At 34.8% G+C, this 16,757-nt stretch overlaps 1 protein-coding gene across 1 annotated transcript; it reads right to left on the minus strand.

Annotated features, from left to right (window-relative positions):
- Positions 1-12,732: 12,732 nt before the first annotated feature.
- On the minus strand, positions 12,733-16,533 carry LOC112703167 (probable trehalose-phosphate phosphatase D). The gene is made up of 10 exons (XM_025754501.3): positions 16,204-16,533; positions 15,482-15,622; positions 15,179-15,250; positions 14,989-15,081; positions 14,748-14,813; positions 14,219-14,320; positions 13,882-14,029; positions 13,700-13,770; positions 13,169-13,261; positions 12,733-13,041 (listed from the first exon to the last, which is right to left on the minus strand). The coding sequence occupies exons 1-10, from the start codon at positions 16,399-16,401 to the stop codon at positions 12,958-12,960; spliced, it is 1,068 nt and encodes a 355-aa protein (XP_025610286.1). The 5' UTR covers positions 16,402-16,533; the 3' UTR covers positions 12,733-12,957.
- Positions 16,534-16,757: the final 224 nt, after the last annotated feature.

The following is a 16,757-nucleotide window of genomic DNA, read 5'->3' on the forward strand; positions in this document are numbered from 1 at the left end:
AATGTAATCACAATACAAAATCTAACTACCCATTAACTATGTTTTCCACATATTCATGCATTCCAATTTTGAGTACAGTACATATGCACTGCTATCACCATATACTTTGGGGCATTTTGTCACCTTTTATTATTTGCATTTTTTTCTTTTTCTTGTATTTTTTTCTTTTCTTTTGTTTTTCTCTGATTAAGGTATTGAATGCATAAACATGTCCTCAACATTCTTTGCACATTTTTACAAAAAGTATACAACACCCAATTCTCAAACTGAATGTTCCCAACCCAATTTCTCTACACTTAATTCATGAGCACTCTCACTAGTCTAAGCTAACCAAGGATTCAAATTAGAGACATTTTTGTTTTTCGCTTAGAGTTAATGATGTGCTAAAGTAAAGAACAAAAGGGGTGAAATAGGCTCAACATTGGTTTGCAAAGGATAATGAAAGGGTAAGGCCATATGGGTATGTAAGCTCAGTGAAACAAAGGCCTCAATCACATAAGTGCATGCATACATCAAACAATGGAAATATAGAATCAAGCAAGACAAAGATTACAATTTTAGAGAGAACAACACACACCAAAATTAAAACATTGGTTGATAAGATGCAACCAATCAAATTGGCTCAAAATCTCACTGGTTTTGTGTGTTCGAACTCTAAAACCATGTTCCAAAATAAATTTCTTCAAACAAGTTTAACAAAAGCTTTAATTCAAATTGGTGAAATGCTTTAAAATAGTTTCTTACCAAAGAATTTATCACTTCAACCAAGTAGTGGTAAAATATGCACGAAATCTAACAAACATGCAATCAAACATGCAAATGCAACCACTAACTAGTTAAACATTGGTATTAGAAATAGAAGTAGTTACCCACGAAAGTCAGTATCGACCTCTCCGCACTTAAAGATTGCACCGTCCTCGGTACATGCAAAGATGTGCAAGTGGACGGGTTGCTACAACTGATGCTTTCTTTTCTCAAAAGATTGTGCACAGGAACTCGTCGTCCACCTCATTTAGAAGTCTTCCATTTTCCTTCTTGATGGCCATCCTGAAAGAAGAGAAAAAGGAAGAAAAGTGACCCAGAAACAAAGATAAGAAACAAATAAAATATGGGTGGGTTAATGCCGAATAATGAGGGTCTTAACTACATGGTAGCTACAACATGTAAGTGAGAAAGCAATATATGCAAATGGCATATCAATAGTGTAAGAATTGCAACAATGAGGGGGAGAGAGTGTGGGTAATGAAAGACAATATAACTTCATGTCAATGCAAAAGGAATACAATTGTCATAAAATATTAGCATTGACTTATAAATAACATCACCCAACAATATAAAACAAGTCACTAAACACCAAAATAATGCAAGAAAAATGCAACTGGTGAGTAAGAAAATTTAACATCAATGAAAAAAATAATAAACTTATAAAAGAAAATAAAAACATACACAAAGTTAAAATGCAATGAATTAAAGTATGCAAATACAAAAAGTAAAAGGGAATAAAAGAGAATAAGGATGAGAAGCTAAAGAAATGAAGAAGAAGAAAGTAAGAAGGGAGGAAGAAAGAAGGAGATAGGAGAGAAGAAAAAAGAGAGAAATGAAAAACAGGATGCGACGTGCGCGCGCAGGTCACGCATGTGCTTGAAAACAGAAACAGCCATGCGAAGCGTAAGCGTCGTCCACGTGTACGCGTGGATGGCCAAAAATGAACACTGACGCGTACGCGTGACTACTCGTGTGCTAAACGCGCGATTCCAGCCTTATTCCAACACACTCTCTGTTCAATTAGCCATACAATGCCAATTTTTATCCCACGCGTACGCGTCGCTGACGCTTATGCATGGATTGACAAAACTGCATGCGACACGTACGCATGGGGAGGCTTGTGCGCCAGGCACTCCTCCCGTACAGTTCCAGCGTAACTCTCTGTTCAATTTAATAGAGAGCAAAATTTCACATCGACGCGTACGCGTCACATCCTCTTTTTTCTTTTTTTTAGGCAAAATAAAGGTAAACATGCAGAACTGAAAACGAATAGTGATATTAATAAAATAAAACTAATAAACAGGAAAGATCATACCATGGTGGGTTGTCTCCCACCTAGCACTTTTAGTTATTATCCTTAAGTTGGACATTTGGTGAGCTCCTTGTCATGGTGGCTTGTGCTTGAACTCATCCAGAAATTCCCACCAATGTTTGCAATTCCAATAGCCTCCGGAATCCCAAACCTTGCTTTTGCACCCATCTTCTTGTTGATCATCATTTCTCCACTTGGGTGGTAAGCAAGACGAATTCTCAATGAAGCCTCCAAACAACTTCCTAGACCCATTCAATGTAGCATGACTCCAATGTTTACAATTCAACCTTGATGGTCCAACCATAATGAGCTTCGGTTGTCGTTTTCAACCACTAACCCTTTCTCTTTTACTCTTAAAGCCACATATATTCCTAAGTTGATCACCCGTCTCAAGCAAACCATATTCAAGTGGAATGAGAAAGCTAAGGGATATGAATTTTACCCACTTGAATGTTGTGAAAAATGATGGTGACATAGGGGGAGAGGTCTCCAACAACTTTGGCAAGGTGATTTCATGCTCCACTCCCTTGTGTTATTTCTTGATAACTTTCACCTCTAGACAAGCTTCTTCAATTTTAATCCTTTGTTCATTACATTCATCCAACTCTTCTCCATCACTCAAATCATAAATGAGAGGATGAGAGAAATCTACCTCCTCATTGCTTTTAAATTCACCGGGAGAAGGTTCTTCAAGTTCAAAGGATTCATCACCAAGAAGGTTTGATGCTTGATCTTCATCACCATGGGAACTCAACTCTTGCTTCATTCCTTCCAAGTCTTCATTCAACAATTGTTTTGGAGGTTGTGCACTCTCCTCCTCAACATCAAATTCAATCTTCTTGGAGGATTTTCTTCCATTCTAGATTCCCATAGAGGTTCCGCATCTCCTAAGTCTTCAACCACCTCTTCCTCTTCTTTAACAACCCTAGGTTCCTCCAATTGTTCTAACACAAAGCAACATTCCTCTTTTTTCACCGGAGTTTCCAATCTCTCCTTTATGCTAGGCTCTTCATTTGATTCTCCACATGTGGCCATGGGAGTTCCTTAAGTGCTCAAACATCAGAAGGCTAATCGGTTCACAACTAAGAATATTACTCTTGTGAGTGATTGTCCGAATCTCACTCAAATTGGACTATCTTCGGTTGCTCAGGCCCTTCAATGTCCTTACTAGAAAGCAATGATGGATGAAGAATTCGATATATTAATCAAATACATGACTTGGAATTTGGTCGCAGCTTCACCTGACAATACTCCCATTGGATGTCGCTGAGTGTTTAGAGTCAAGCGGCAGCCAGATAGAACCGTGCAAAAATACAACGCATGCCTAGTTGCTAAGGGGTTTCACCAAAGTAAAGGATTAGACTATGACCAGGTGTTCAGTCCAGTCGCTAAAGCTATCGTTAGAACTATTTTAACTGTGGCAATGTCTCAAGGTTGGAAGGTGCAACGGTTCATTTTCAATAATGTATTTTATAACAGTGATTTGCTTGAGAAAGTGCACATGCTTCAACCTAAAGGTTACGAGTCTCGCTCTAGCCTGGTGTGCAACTTGAAAAAGGCATTGTATATGGCCATAAACAGGTTCCCCGTGCATGGTACATCAAGCTGAGTAGCACATTGAAGGCTTTTGGTTTCAATAGCACAATAGCTGACCCCTGCCTATTTGTGCATCATTGTGCTAAATCTACTGTGTATCTTTTCGCTTATGTGGATGACATCTTAGTAACGGGAAGCAACTTTATTGAAATTGGTAATCTTATTGCAAAACTCAATACAGTGTTTACTCTAAAAGATCTTGGTGAGATGTATTTTTTTCTAGGAATAGAAGTAGGCAAAGACAATTCAAGGGGAATGGTGTTCAAACAATCTAAGTACATTAGGGATTTGTTGAAATGAGCAAATATGTTTGATGTGCGACCAATACCTATGTCTATAATGAGTAGTCTTAAACTATCTCTTTCATCTGGCATCACCTTTGAAGATCCTCCCTTGTACCATTTAGTAGTTGAAGGACCTCAATATGCCATAATTACATGGCCAGACATTACTTATGCAATCAATAAAGTATCTCAGTACATGCATGCTCCGATTGATGTCCACTAGAAAGCAGTGAACCAAATTTTGCACTATTTGGCTAGGACAACTAATATAGGCTTACAGCTCACCAAGTGCAAAGAGCTTAGAATAAGTGGGTTTTGTTATTCAAATTGGGCATCGGATGTTGACGATTGCAAGTCTATGTCCGGATATTGTGTATTCCTAGGTAGTACTCTCATATGTTGGTCTAGTCGCGAACAAGCTTTCTGAGTTTAAGGTCGTTACTGATGTCGTGACAGATACTGTATGGGTGCAAAAGCTACTGTCTAAGATACATTTGCCATCGGAGCCACCTTCCATCCTCTTTTGTGACAATTAAAGCATAATGCTTATGGCCAAGAATCACATTCTTCATTATCGCTCGAATTCAAGATAGATCTTCATTTTGTTAGACATTGAGTGGTGCAAAAACTCACACATGTAATGCATATCCATGCCGAAGACTAGGTTGCGGATTTCCTTACCAAACCAACTTCACATAGTCTATTTCTATTGTTTAGGAGCAAACTGAAGGTGGCAGCTTCAGCACCGCTCAGTTTGAGGAGTGTTACTTGAGATGTATTACTCAGTTAGTTAGAGTAATTGTATAATTAGTTAGATGTTAGAAATAAATTGAAGGCCTTGACTCTTGTATGTAATTAGTAACTTAGAAGACTGGTAAATTAAGTAGCCTAGCAAAATAGATACTATAAGTAGAATACTGTTCATTCATGTAATCAGTTAGAATGCTCATTTTGAGATGATCAATTTTAGAGTGCAGATTTTCTTTCAACTTCTTCTCTCACTTCTCTCTTCCTCCAACCTTCTCTCTGTTTCCTCTGTTCCCTTTCTTCATCCCTCTTCTCTTCTCTTCACACCTGAACTCACACGATAGAGATGATAAGAGTGCTTTACCTTCAACCATAGCTCTTCCACATGGTACGATGAGCGTAGAGGAAGGTAACAACTCCGATCACGAGATTAAATGTGAAAGGTTTAAGCATCTCACAGAAGCATTACGACATCTGCTCGATGAATCTAGAACAATCGTCGCCAACAATGGCGAAACCGATAGATAATCTTGACATTCAGACAATCGCAAACTTGGTTAATCAAGTGAATCAACTGCAATCCATCACCAATCGCTCGAATATGAACCCGATTTCAGATCCGGTGAGTCCGTACTATCTACATCCTGGAGAAAGTCCAGGAACTCCATTGATTTCTGTAGTTCTTGGACCTAATAACTATCATGCTTGGTAAAATGCAATGTCTAGAGCTCTTATGTCTGAAAATAAATGGGAATTTGTTAATGGTTCTATCAAGAAACTAGTAAAGGAAGATCCACTATTCAGAGCGTGGGAAAGATGCAACATGTATGTGATGGCATGGTTAAATCTATCACTGATTCCCAATATTGCTCAAAGTGTCATGTGGATTAAAGTGGCTGAAGATTTGTGGAAAGATCTGAGACATGGGTGCTACCAGGGAGATATTTCTTGAATTGCCGAATTGCAAGAAAAGCTATTTGCAATAAAGAAAATCTGTGAGGAACTGGATAATTTTGATCCAATACCAACTTGCAAAAGATGCAATGAAATTTGTGATTGTGGTTTAGATGTTATTCGAACAAAGAAGGAAGAGAATTATGTGGTAAGATTTTTAAGAGGATTGAATGATCAATTCGCTGTGGTCCGATCTCAAGTGATGCTTATGAAACCTCTTCCAAGACTGGATGCTACTTTCTCAATGCTGCTTCAACCAGAAAGGCAGAATGGAAAAATTTTTTACTGCAAGACCCTAGCCACCATTGCTAATCCAAGATTCGATGCACAAGAATTTCAGCAACAAGGATTTCAACAAGTAAGAAGGGGAAGAACCTTTAGAGATCGAGGAGGAAGGAATGGTGGCAAAGGGGGTAGAAGCTACAAGCAATGCACTTTTTGCGGTAGAAGTGGCCACATAGAAGATGTTTGTTACAAAAAGCATGGTTTGCCGCCTCATCTGAGGAACAACAGTGGAGATGGCAGGATAAATAGTGCTATAGCTGATGAGAAAGTTGGAATCATCAACTCCCCCTCCACTTTAACTTAGGTAGCAAGTAATGGTTCTGAATTTTCATTCTCTACAGATCAAAAACTGGCACTGCTAGCTCTTTTAGAAAGGGAGAATATACAACATCCAAATATAGCATACATCATGTCTCTGTCGACTTTCCGTTCAGATTCCTAGGTTATAGACTCAGAAGCAACACATCATGTAGCATTTTCAATTAAAGCATTCAAATCATTGCATCATATAAAACATGTATATGTAAATCTGCTAGATGGAACCTAAACAATCACCAACATAACTGGAGTAGTGCAATTTACATAACACTTTCATTTAGGACATGCATTGTATATACCAAACTTCAAGTTTAACTTTATTTCAGTATCAAGATTGACTGCTGAACTTAGTTACAAATTCATTTTTAATGACTCTTCCTGTGAGATTCAGGATCAAATCTCCAAGAGGATGATTGGAGTAGCTGAGCAAAAGAGAGGTCTCTATGCATTTGAAAACCTCACACCAATTTCACCTTCAAGCATTGCATCAGCATTGGCATCTTCAAGTATTTCAGATCAAAGCAAGAATGATACAGTAGCCATTTGGCATTTTAGATTAGGACACATTCCATATCAAAGGTTAAAAAAATGCAATAGTCATATAGGTTTTTAGTTAATAAAGGTCAAACTAACCCTTGTGATTCATGTCACTTTGCAAAGAAAAAAAGGCTGTCTTTTCCTATTAGTAATACAGAGTCTGTATCCTTGTTTGACCTAGTTCACATAGACATTTGGGGGCTGCTTGGCACTCCATTCATTCAATGACACAAATATTTTCTTACTGTAATTGATGACAAAAGTAGATATATATGGTTGCTTTTCATTAAGTCAAAGTCTGAGGTTTCACAATTGGTTCAAAATTTTGTGCATTTGGTCCAAAACCAGTTTAACACATCCATTAAGAAAATTTGAACGGACAATGGTTTGGAATTCAAACTGCCTCATTTTTACAACTCAAAAGGCATTGTGCATCAAACTACTTGTGTTGAAACACCTCAACAAAATGGGGTTGTTGAGCACAAACATCAACACTTACTTGAAGTGACAAGAGTGCTAATGTTTCATTCTACAACACCAAAGAAATTTTGGAATTATGCTACTGCACATGCAGTGCACATTATAAATAGATTGCCAAGTACTTTGTTACAAATTACATCACTATATCAAATTTTAAAATATAAATTACCATCAATTGAGTATTTGAAAGTCTTTAGGTGTCTGGCATATGCATCTACCTTAATGGCTCATCGAACTAAATTAGATAACAGAGCAAGAAAATATGTACATCTTAGACACAAAATTGGCACAAAAGGGTACATCATGTATGATCTTTCAATTAGAGATATCTTCATCCCTAAAAATGTAGTCTTTTATGAAAACTCTTTTCCCTTTCACACTACCATAGATTCTAATTTCGGTACTACATTGCATTCATTTTCATCATCTTTAGCACAACTTGATCCCTTTGACACATTAACTCGTAATGCACCACCTGACTTTGTATCAGTAAGATCCAATACATTCAATGCATCACTTCACTCACCTCATCACTCCTCAACATACATTGCATCTCATGAACCCCAAAATCATTTTACAATTAATAGTGAAGCAACTGCTGACACTATTGGAGGACCACAACCTGATGTCTTTGGTTCAAATGTGTCTCACAATGCTTACCCTGAGCAACAGTATCCTCTTAGAAGGTCCGAAAGGGAAAGGAGACCCCCTTCATACCTAAGAGACTTCCATTGCATGCTTGTATCCTCCCCTAACAGCTCATCTAACTCTAATTTATCACCAATGAGTAAATATCCCCCCTCTCTCTCTCTCTCTCGGGTATTGTCATATAATTCTCTCTCTTCAAAACACAAATAATTTGCATTAGCTGCATCCATGCATTTAGAACCAAAAACCTATTATGAGGCCATTCTGGATTCAAACTGGAAAGAAGCAATTAACAGTGAACTTTCTACTCTGGAAAAGAATAAAACCTGGACTCTTACCAAGCTACCTGTGGGAAAGAAAGCAGTGGGGTGCAAATGGGTGTTTAAACTCAAGCTCAATCCTGATGGTTCTGTGGAAAGGTACAAGGCATGGTTAGTTGCTCAAGGTTTCTCCCAAACACAAGATGTTGACTACAAGGACACATTTAGTCCAGTGGTTAAAATGAATACTTTCAAAATAGTGATGGCCATAGGAGCAGTCAAGAATTGGAATTTACATCAATTAGATATAAATATAAATTTTTACATGGTGATTTGGATGAAGTTGTCTATATGAGACCCCCTCCGAAATTGTACCTTCTGGAACCAGATCTTGTATGCAAGTTAGATAAATCCTTGTATAGATTAAAGCAAACCTCGAGACAATGGAATACCAAAATGGCAGCTTCACTCACAACAGTATGCTATAGTCAATCCAAGCATGATTATAGCATGTTCACTAAGCTTTCTGTCACTGGTTTCACTGTTATCCTAGTTTTTGTTGATGATCTCGTCCTTGCTAGTGATGACTTAGGAGAAATCAATAGGATGAAGCACTACCTACATGATTTGTACAAGATTAAAGATCATGGAAAGCTAAAGTACTTCCTTGGCATGGAAATTGCAAGAAGCAAAAGGGGGATCGTAGTGTGTCAACGCAAGTACTGCCTAGACCTTCTTTAAGACTATGGAATGTTGGCTGCCAAACCGACTTCTACTCCCATGGATTACACCACCCACCTATCAAAGGAATCTGGAACATTGCTGGCTTCTAATTCAGAGTATCGTAGAATTATTGGCAGGCTCTTGTATCTCTTGTATCTCACAAACACCAAACCAAAAATTGCCTATGTGGTTAGTAAGTTGAGTCAATTTCATGACTGTGTCACAAACAAACACTTTGAGGCAGCTTTGAGACTTCTCAAGTACCTCAAGGGAGCACTAGCTAAACGAATGTTCTTCTCTGCCACAACAGATTTCACAACATCTGGCTTCTCAGACAGCGATTGGGCTACCTATCCAGATTCTAGGAGATCAGTCACTAGGCATTATTTTTTCTTAGGGACATCGATTATATCATGGAAGAGTAAAAAATAGGACACGGTTGCAGCATCCTGGTGCGGTGTTTTTACAACCACAGACTAACCGGTAAGTGCACCGGGTCGTACCAAGTAATATCTTACGTGAGTAAGGGTCGATCCCACGAGGATTGATGGATCAAGCAACAATGGTTGATTAAATTACTTAGTTAGATAAACAGAATAGTATGTTGAGTGTACAAAGAGCATTAAATAATTGTGCAGAAATTAAAATAGTAAAGTAATTGAGTTGAAAATAAAATATTAGAGAAACAGTTAAGGCTTCAGAATTATCTATTTTTCCGGATTAACTTTTCTTACTAACTATTTTAATCATGTAGGATTTAATTTATGGCAAACTATATGTGACTAGACCCTAATTCCTTAGACCTTTCTAATCTCCTCTAAAATTCATCAACAGCCAATTCTTTGGTCAATTAATTCCAATTAGAAGCTACATGATCAAATTCCAGTTTATATGCCACAAAAATTCTAATTATCTAAAAATAAGGGGATTATATGTCACGTATCCCGTTAAATCCAAGTAATTAAAATTTAGGAGAATATGTTTTCAAGCTGTTGTTCAAGTAAAGAGCTTTTCCAAGTTTTACAAGAACTCAAATAGAAAGAGGGTCATACTTCCGTTCCACCCAAATTCATAAAATAAAGAGCGAAAACAATTATTAAATTATAAATCCATGCATAAATTAAAATAGAAAAATCAATAAAATCAATCCATACAAATAGACAGAGCTCATAACCTTAACAATGGAGGATTAGTTGCTCATAGTTCAAAGTAGAAAAACTAGGATTGTAAAAATTGGAATGGAATAATGTTGTCCGGAGTCTCCTGATAGAAGAGAAGTCTCCCCTTTTTATAACTAATCCTAATTAATTTAAAATCTATCTAAAACTAAAATAATATCTTTTCCTAAAAATAAGATTTGAATTTAAATTTGAATTAATTAACAAGTCTTGAACTGATGAGTGGGGACCACTTGTTTTGTCCATTCTGCAACTTCTAATCTGTGTTTTCTGGACTAGAAACTGGGTCAAAACAGCCCATAAATCGCCACCAGCATTTTCTGCATTTTTCTGCACGTGGTGCATGTCACGCGTACGCGTCAGTCATGTGCACGCGTTGCCATGGAAAGCTCCAAATCACGCGTACGCGTCAGTCACGCGTACACGTCGCTCCTCGTTGCCATCTCCTTTGATTCTTGTGCTGCAAAAACTCTATCAAATCCAGGCGAATGCTACTTAAAATAAACAAAATTGTAAAAGACTCAAAGTAGCATCCATATTGGCTAAAAGATAATTAGTTCTTTAGTAAACTCAACAAATTAGATACAAATTCACTAGGAAAAGATAGGAAAGATGCTCACGCATCACATCCTCGTGTGAAGTCAAATATAGAGCTCTTGCATCAGCCATAAAGGAAGCTCAATGGCTAGCCTACATGATGAAGGAACTTCAAATAGAGCAGCAGAAGCCAATAGTCATTTACTGTGACAGTTAATATGCACCGCACATAGCAGCCAATCCAGTGTATCATGAACGAACCAAGCATATAGAAGTTGATTGCCATATTGTGAGGGATAAGTGGCAAGAGGGGGTCACCAAATTATTGATAATTGCCAACAGTGAACAAACAGTAGACATTCTAACCAAAGCATTGGCACCAAGCATGTTCAAGTCATATGAAAGCAAACTCTGACTATTGGACATCCATAGTCCAAGTTTAAGAAGGGGTGTTACTTGAGATTTATTACTCAGTTAGTTAGAGTAATTATATAATTAGTTAGATGTTAGAAGTAACTAGAAGGCCTTGACTCTTGTATGTAACTGGTAACTTAGAAGACTGGTAAATTAAGTAGCCTAGCAAAATAGATATTATAAGTAGAATACTGTTCATTCTTGTAATCAGTTAGAATGCTCATTTTGAGTTGATCAATTTCAGAGTGCATATTTTCTTTCAACTTCTTCTCTCACTTCTCTCTTCCTCCAACCTTCTCTCTGTTCCCTCTGCTCCCTTTCTTCATCCTTCTTCTCTTCTCTTCACACCTGAACTCACACAATAGTGATTATGAGAGTGCTTTACCTTCAACTATAGCTCTTCCACAAGGAGGATGATACAAGTAGTGAAAAGAAGAAGAAGAAAAAAAAGAAGAAGAAGCATGTGAAACTTCTGAAGTTAGTTAGCAAGTTAATGATGTGGCAAGATTGGTTGGCAAAATTAGTTGAGTTTGTTATTTTGCATATAACTAGATCTTCTATAAATAGCTACCTCACAGTGTAAACTATAAACACTTACTTCAACTTATAAATAATAGAATTTATCAATTTCTCTATCAAACTGCTCTCTATATTATTCTCTCTCATTTTCTTTTCTCTTAGGCTCTTATGGTGTGTTTGTTTGAGGTGAAAATGGGAGGAAAGAAAAGGAAGGGAAAGAAATTGGAAGGAAAATAGTTATTTTCCTTTGTTTGGTTGAGGAGAGAAATGGGAGAGGAAAGAAAATGAATGGAAAAATATTGGTGGGACCCACCAATTTTCTTTCCCTCCAACAATGGAGAGAAAATGGAGAGAAAACTATTTATCTCTCTCTACTTCCAATATTACCCCTTTACTTTTTTCAATATATTTTATAATATAAGGGTAAAATTGTCTTTTTATACCATTTCTTTCCTTCTTATTTTCCTTTCATCCAAACACATTTAAAGAAAATAAAAATTCACTCAATTTCTTTTCTTTTCTTTCTTTCCTTTCTATTTTTTTCCTCTATATTTCTTTCCTTCCAACCAAACATAGCCTTAGTTCATCTTTTTGTTCACACACTCAGAACTCTGAATCTCATACTTTTCAGTTTTAATGACAAAAAAATTAGTTTTTAATTCAATTAATTTTTTATTTATAATATTAAAAATATTTTAGATATTCTAATAATTTTAACTATCAATTTTATAAATCATGTATAAATTTTATTATTAAAATCAAAAACTAAAATTATTGAAATACTTAAAACACTAAAATACTTAAAATTTTCCATTGATATTAGTTTATTTGAACACGTATTTTGAAGCTGGAAGTAAATCATTTTCGTTTTCATTGTTTACACTTTCCAACATAAAACAAGACGTACAATAATAAGTACAATTGAGACAACAAGGTTGGCACGCAATGCATGGCAAAAATTGCACTGGAGGTCTGCAGCAATAAACATTATCTTTCACTATCCGCGTGTGCGCATGCAACAGGATACATTCACATAATAATAATAATAATAATAATAATAATAATAATAATAATAATAATAATAATAATAATAATAATAATAATTCAATTTGCACTTTAATTTGTTCATAACGTTATATTTGAATTCTATTTTTAAGACAAAAATACATATATAATTAATAGAAATAAAAACACAGAAATTTATCTTTATCTATCTTTTAATAATTTATATTTTCTTCCAAAATTATAAATTTCAAATACAGTCTAAAATTTACATTATGAAACAACAACAATAATAGTTTCTATTTTTCAAAAGGAAACTAATAATTAAGGGATACAATTTGAGCCACCCCTTGACTATATTCCTTGGAAGGTATCAATTACCTAAAAATTAAACTCATCTACAAATCTACAATTTGTGGTGGGTGTATGGCTAGAACTTGTTTTTTTTTCCAATCTGCCAAACGCCTTAAAAATTGTCCAACCTGTAAATAAAATTTCATTAAATTTATTTTATATTGCACATATTCATTATTAATGTGGAAAAATGAATACAATATTAATGGCTATTATTGTTAGATAATGCGTTAATTGATAAACATGAATTAATACCTCTAAAGGATCATGCAAAGTGTAGATAGCCTTAGTTTCTTTTTGAATTTGAGAAACAAGAATCCCAATTCCTTGGCCCTTACTACGTAGAACCTGTTATATATGATATCCAAAAAATTAAAAGTCTCACTACCATAAAATTATTTTTAACAACAAATTTTTAGTACCAAAAATATAATAATTATTATTATATATCTTATTTAACTTATGTTTTGTAACAATTATATATTTATTGTTATTACTACATGTTATAATGATAATTATATATTTTTTGTAACTATTAAAAATAGTCTTCATCGGCAAGTATATAATTGTTACTAAAATTTTTTAACGAAAAAATATAAAATAACTAATGTTTAATTACTGATAAATATATTAACAGTTATTTTTATTACCACTAAAAATAAAATAAATGACAGTTAAAATAATTTTTTAATAGTCTCTAGTTAGAATAAGAATATGAATATGAGAGTTGAATATAATAATGCAATAATTTTAACAAGTTGGTTTTGGTGACGGCAATTCTGTTACCTTAAAAGCATCCTCATCAGTTCTATCATCACCAATATAGATGGGAAATACGCTGGTAGAATTTGCATAGCCTAAAAATCACCAAAGAACATATGTTATAGTTAGCACCACTGCACACATATATAATATATATTAGTTAATTAATTACATATTTTTTATTTTTTAGAATGAAAAATACTCACCTAGTGACTCTAACAAGAATTCAATAGCCTTGCCTTTGTCCCATTTTATAGTTGGACGAATCTCAATCACTTTTCTCCCGTGTGTTAACTTAAGTTTTGGGTACTCCTTGAGCACTGAATTAACTTGTTCCGCCAAGGCTGACCAGCACTAAAGATAAAGCAAATAAAGGTTAAAAAAATAGATAGATTTTAAAATTATAAAAATTTAAAAATATAATAATACTAGTAATTTGACCCATCAATTTAACTTCTGTGAGTTTTGCGCGTGCGTGTGTGCATGTTTGGTGAACAAAGTTTATTAAAGGGATTTAAAAAAAATTCTTTAATTAGGTGGTACCTTTTCTTCAACACATCGAAAGTGCACGGACAGACAAAACTTGTTGTTTTCTACTTTAGCCCCTGGAATAGCTTTCATTTTTTCTACCAAGATCTTGTACACCTGAAACCAAATAAAGAATAAAACAAAAAAAGAAAAAAAAGTATATGAGAACATTTCCATAAATCATAAAAGTTACTAGTAAATTATTGTTCTTGAACTATACTGATCTATTTTTATTAGAAGTAAAAACTCAAGTACAGTTATCTTTATATAAAGTTGATACCAATTTTATGTAAAATTGATATTTAAAAATCATAAATGATTTAATATATTTAACTAAATTATTATCTAATTATTTTTAACTATCAACTTCGTATGAAAACAAATTCTAAGTGAGTTTTTACTTCTATTCAATATTAACTAGAATGTCATTTTTTATTGATCAAATTATGTTATTACTTTAACATAAAGTATTATTATATATTCTACATCATTTGAGTATTTGACATTGAAAAAATGGATGCAAACAAAATTAGACAAAACGAACCTCGTTGATCATGGGCAAGAATTGACTCGCAGGTTGGAAGAGCACTAATGCTTCATTATTATTACCCTGGAAACAAAACAAGAATAATTAAGAATCTAAGCAAAGAACAACAACTTTATTAGAGCATATTGTTTAAAAATGATTTTTTTTTAAAAGGAATAACTAAGAAGGGTTATTTTCACCTAAAATAAAGAAATCCAACTATGTTTATAATTTGGTTCTGGTGGAAAGTATGACTCACTTTCTGATGATTGCGGCTTTTTGTTGGTCCTTTGATGTCCATACCGTGACTTCCAGCATAGTACACTTCTCCCAATCTTACAAAATCGTATACCTAAAAATTTTATTTATTTATTATTTATATTTTCTTTTTCAAAAAAAAAAAATTGTCTCTCAGATTTTAGTTTTGCAGGGAAGAAAAAAAAATGCACCTTGTCAATACATCTTCCGGTTACTATGGCAGTGGGAAATAGTCTTGCTATGTCCTTTAGTATTGCTCTCATCTGAGTGAATAAAGCATGAAAATAATAAAATCAATATTTATCATTTTCTATTGAGAAGTATAGAGTTTCTTTTAGATGGTTATTTTCAAAAAAAAAAAAAAATCTTTATCGATTAAACTGTTAAATGATTCAGTTAAACATGTTGAATAATCTAAAAGTTCATAATACTATCTTCACGTGAAGGCGTGCTCATGAAAGTAGCCACCTTCTTTTAAGTGTTAAGAGAGGAACCTTTTTAGTCATGAATGCTTTCTCTGGATCTGCAACAATTGGAGAAAGAGTTCCATCGTAATCAAGAAACACAACAACTTGCTTCCCTTTCGAGTTCCATATTATCTCATCAAACATCTTCAGCGCAGATGGATGACCAACCTGCAAAATCAGACTACACTATTTAGTTCCATATCATCTCATCAAACATCTTCAGAGCCTCATCTGAACTCGTAAAGAGTTGTGAGGGAACAAGCTAAACTTACAACAACACAAACCACTAACAAACCAACAAAGAAGCATATCATTCACGTTGTAGCAGAGGCATTTGGTCCTCTCTGTCTTTTTTGCCAAATCGAATGCATGATTATAAATGATACACTACTTAGCTTGTTAATAGTGCGTTTCATAATCAATGCTTCTCTTCAATATTAATAATTATATTTAAGTTCAATGTTCATGGTTCACTCATTATTGGCCACCATCATTCTTTTTGAGAAACTTACTCCTTTACTATCACTTTAAAAGATTTTGGTACATTCAAAACTTGAATGTATTTGGACACAAAGTAAATCTAAATACATTAATTTTTCGATGTACCAAACTCTAAAGGGAAAAATATTTGGCTGATGTACATAGTGATGTTGATGAATATGATGGGAAAAAGGGCAAAGAAACAGCAAAGGGTATGAATCCAAGAAAGAATGGTATTGGTATATATATGTATGTTAGTTAAAACTTACGATCCAAGAGGGGTTGTTGTTGCTATCGTCTTGGTTGTTATTGTTGTTGGGTGTGATTCGTGTAGGAGAAGAAGCTCTCATTGATTCAAGCCAGGGGTTAACTTTGTTATTGCCTCCTTTATTATTATTGCTTTCTTCTACAGTGAAGAGAAGCCTTCTCTTCTGGTATTGACCCAATAACCCACCAAACAAGGCCATTGATGATTTTTGCACTTGTGAACTTGCTGCCGAAACAGTCGAATGGAAGAACGACTCTGTGAGCTTCACTATGTTGGTACTCACTTGTGATGATGATTCATTAATAATAATCGTATGTGTAACTTGGGAGAAATAATGAGAAAGAGGTGGAAGGTTGCGACAAAGAAAAACAAGGAAGAAAAGAACAGAGGTGGATAATAGATATGCTGCTTCCCCTGTTCAATGAGCAATTTATAGAAGACGAAAAGAGAAAGAGAGGTGTGGTTTTGGAGTTGGAGCAGTAAGAGACTAACAAAAGGGGGGAGAAAAAAGAAAAGATGTGTAGGGGTGTCTGCTTAATTGGTGAACACGGCAAT

This window comes from Arachis hypogaea, chromosome 7 (assembly GCF_003086295.3).
Source record: "Arachis hypogaea cultivar Tifrunner chromosome 7, arahy.Tifrunner.gnm2.J5K5, whole genome shotgun sequence".
In the NCBI taxonomy this organism is placed as follows: domain Eukaryota; kingdom Viridiplantae; phylum Streptophyta; class Magnoliopsida; order Fabales; family Fabaceae; genus Arachis; species Arachis hypogaea.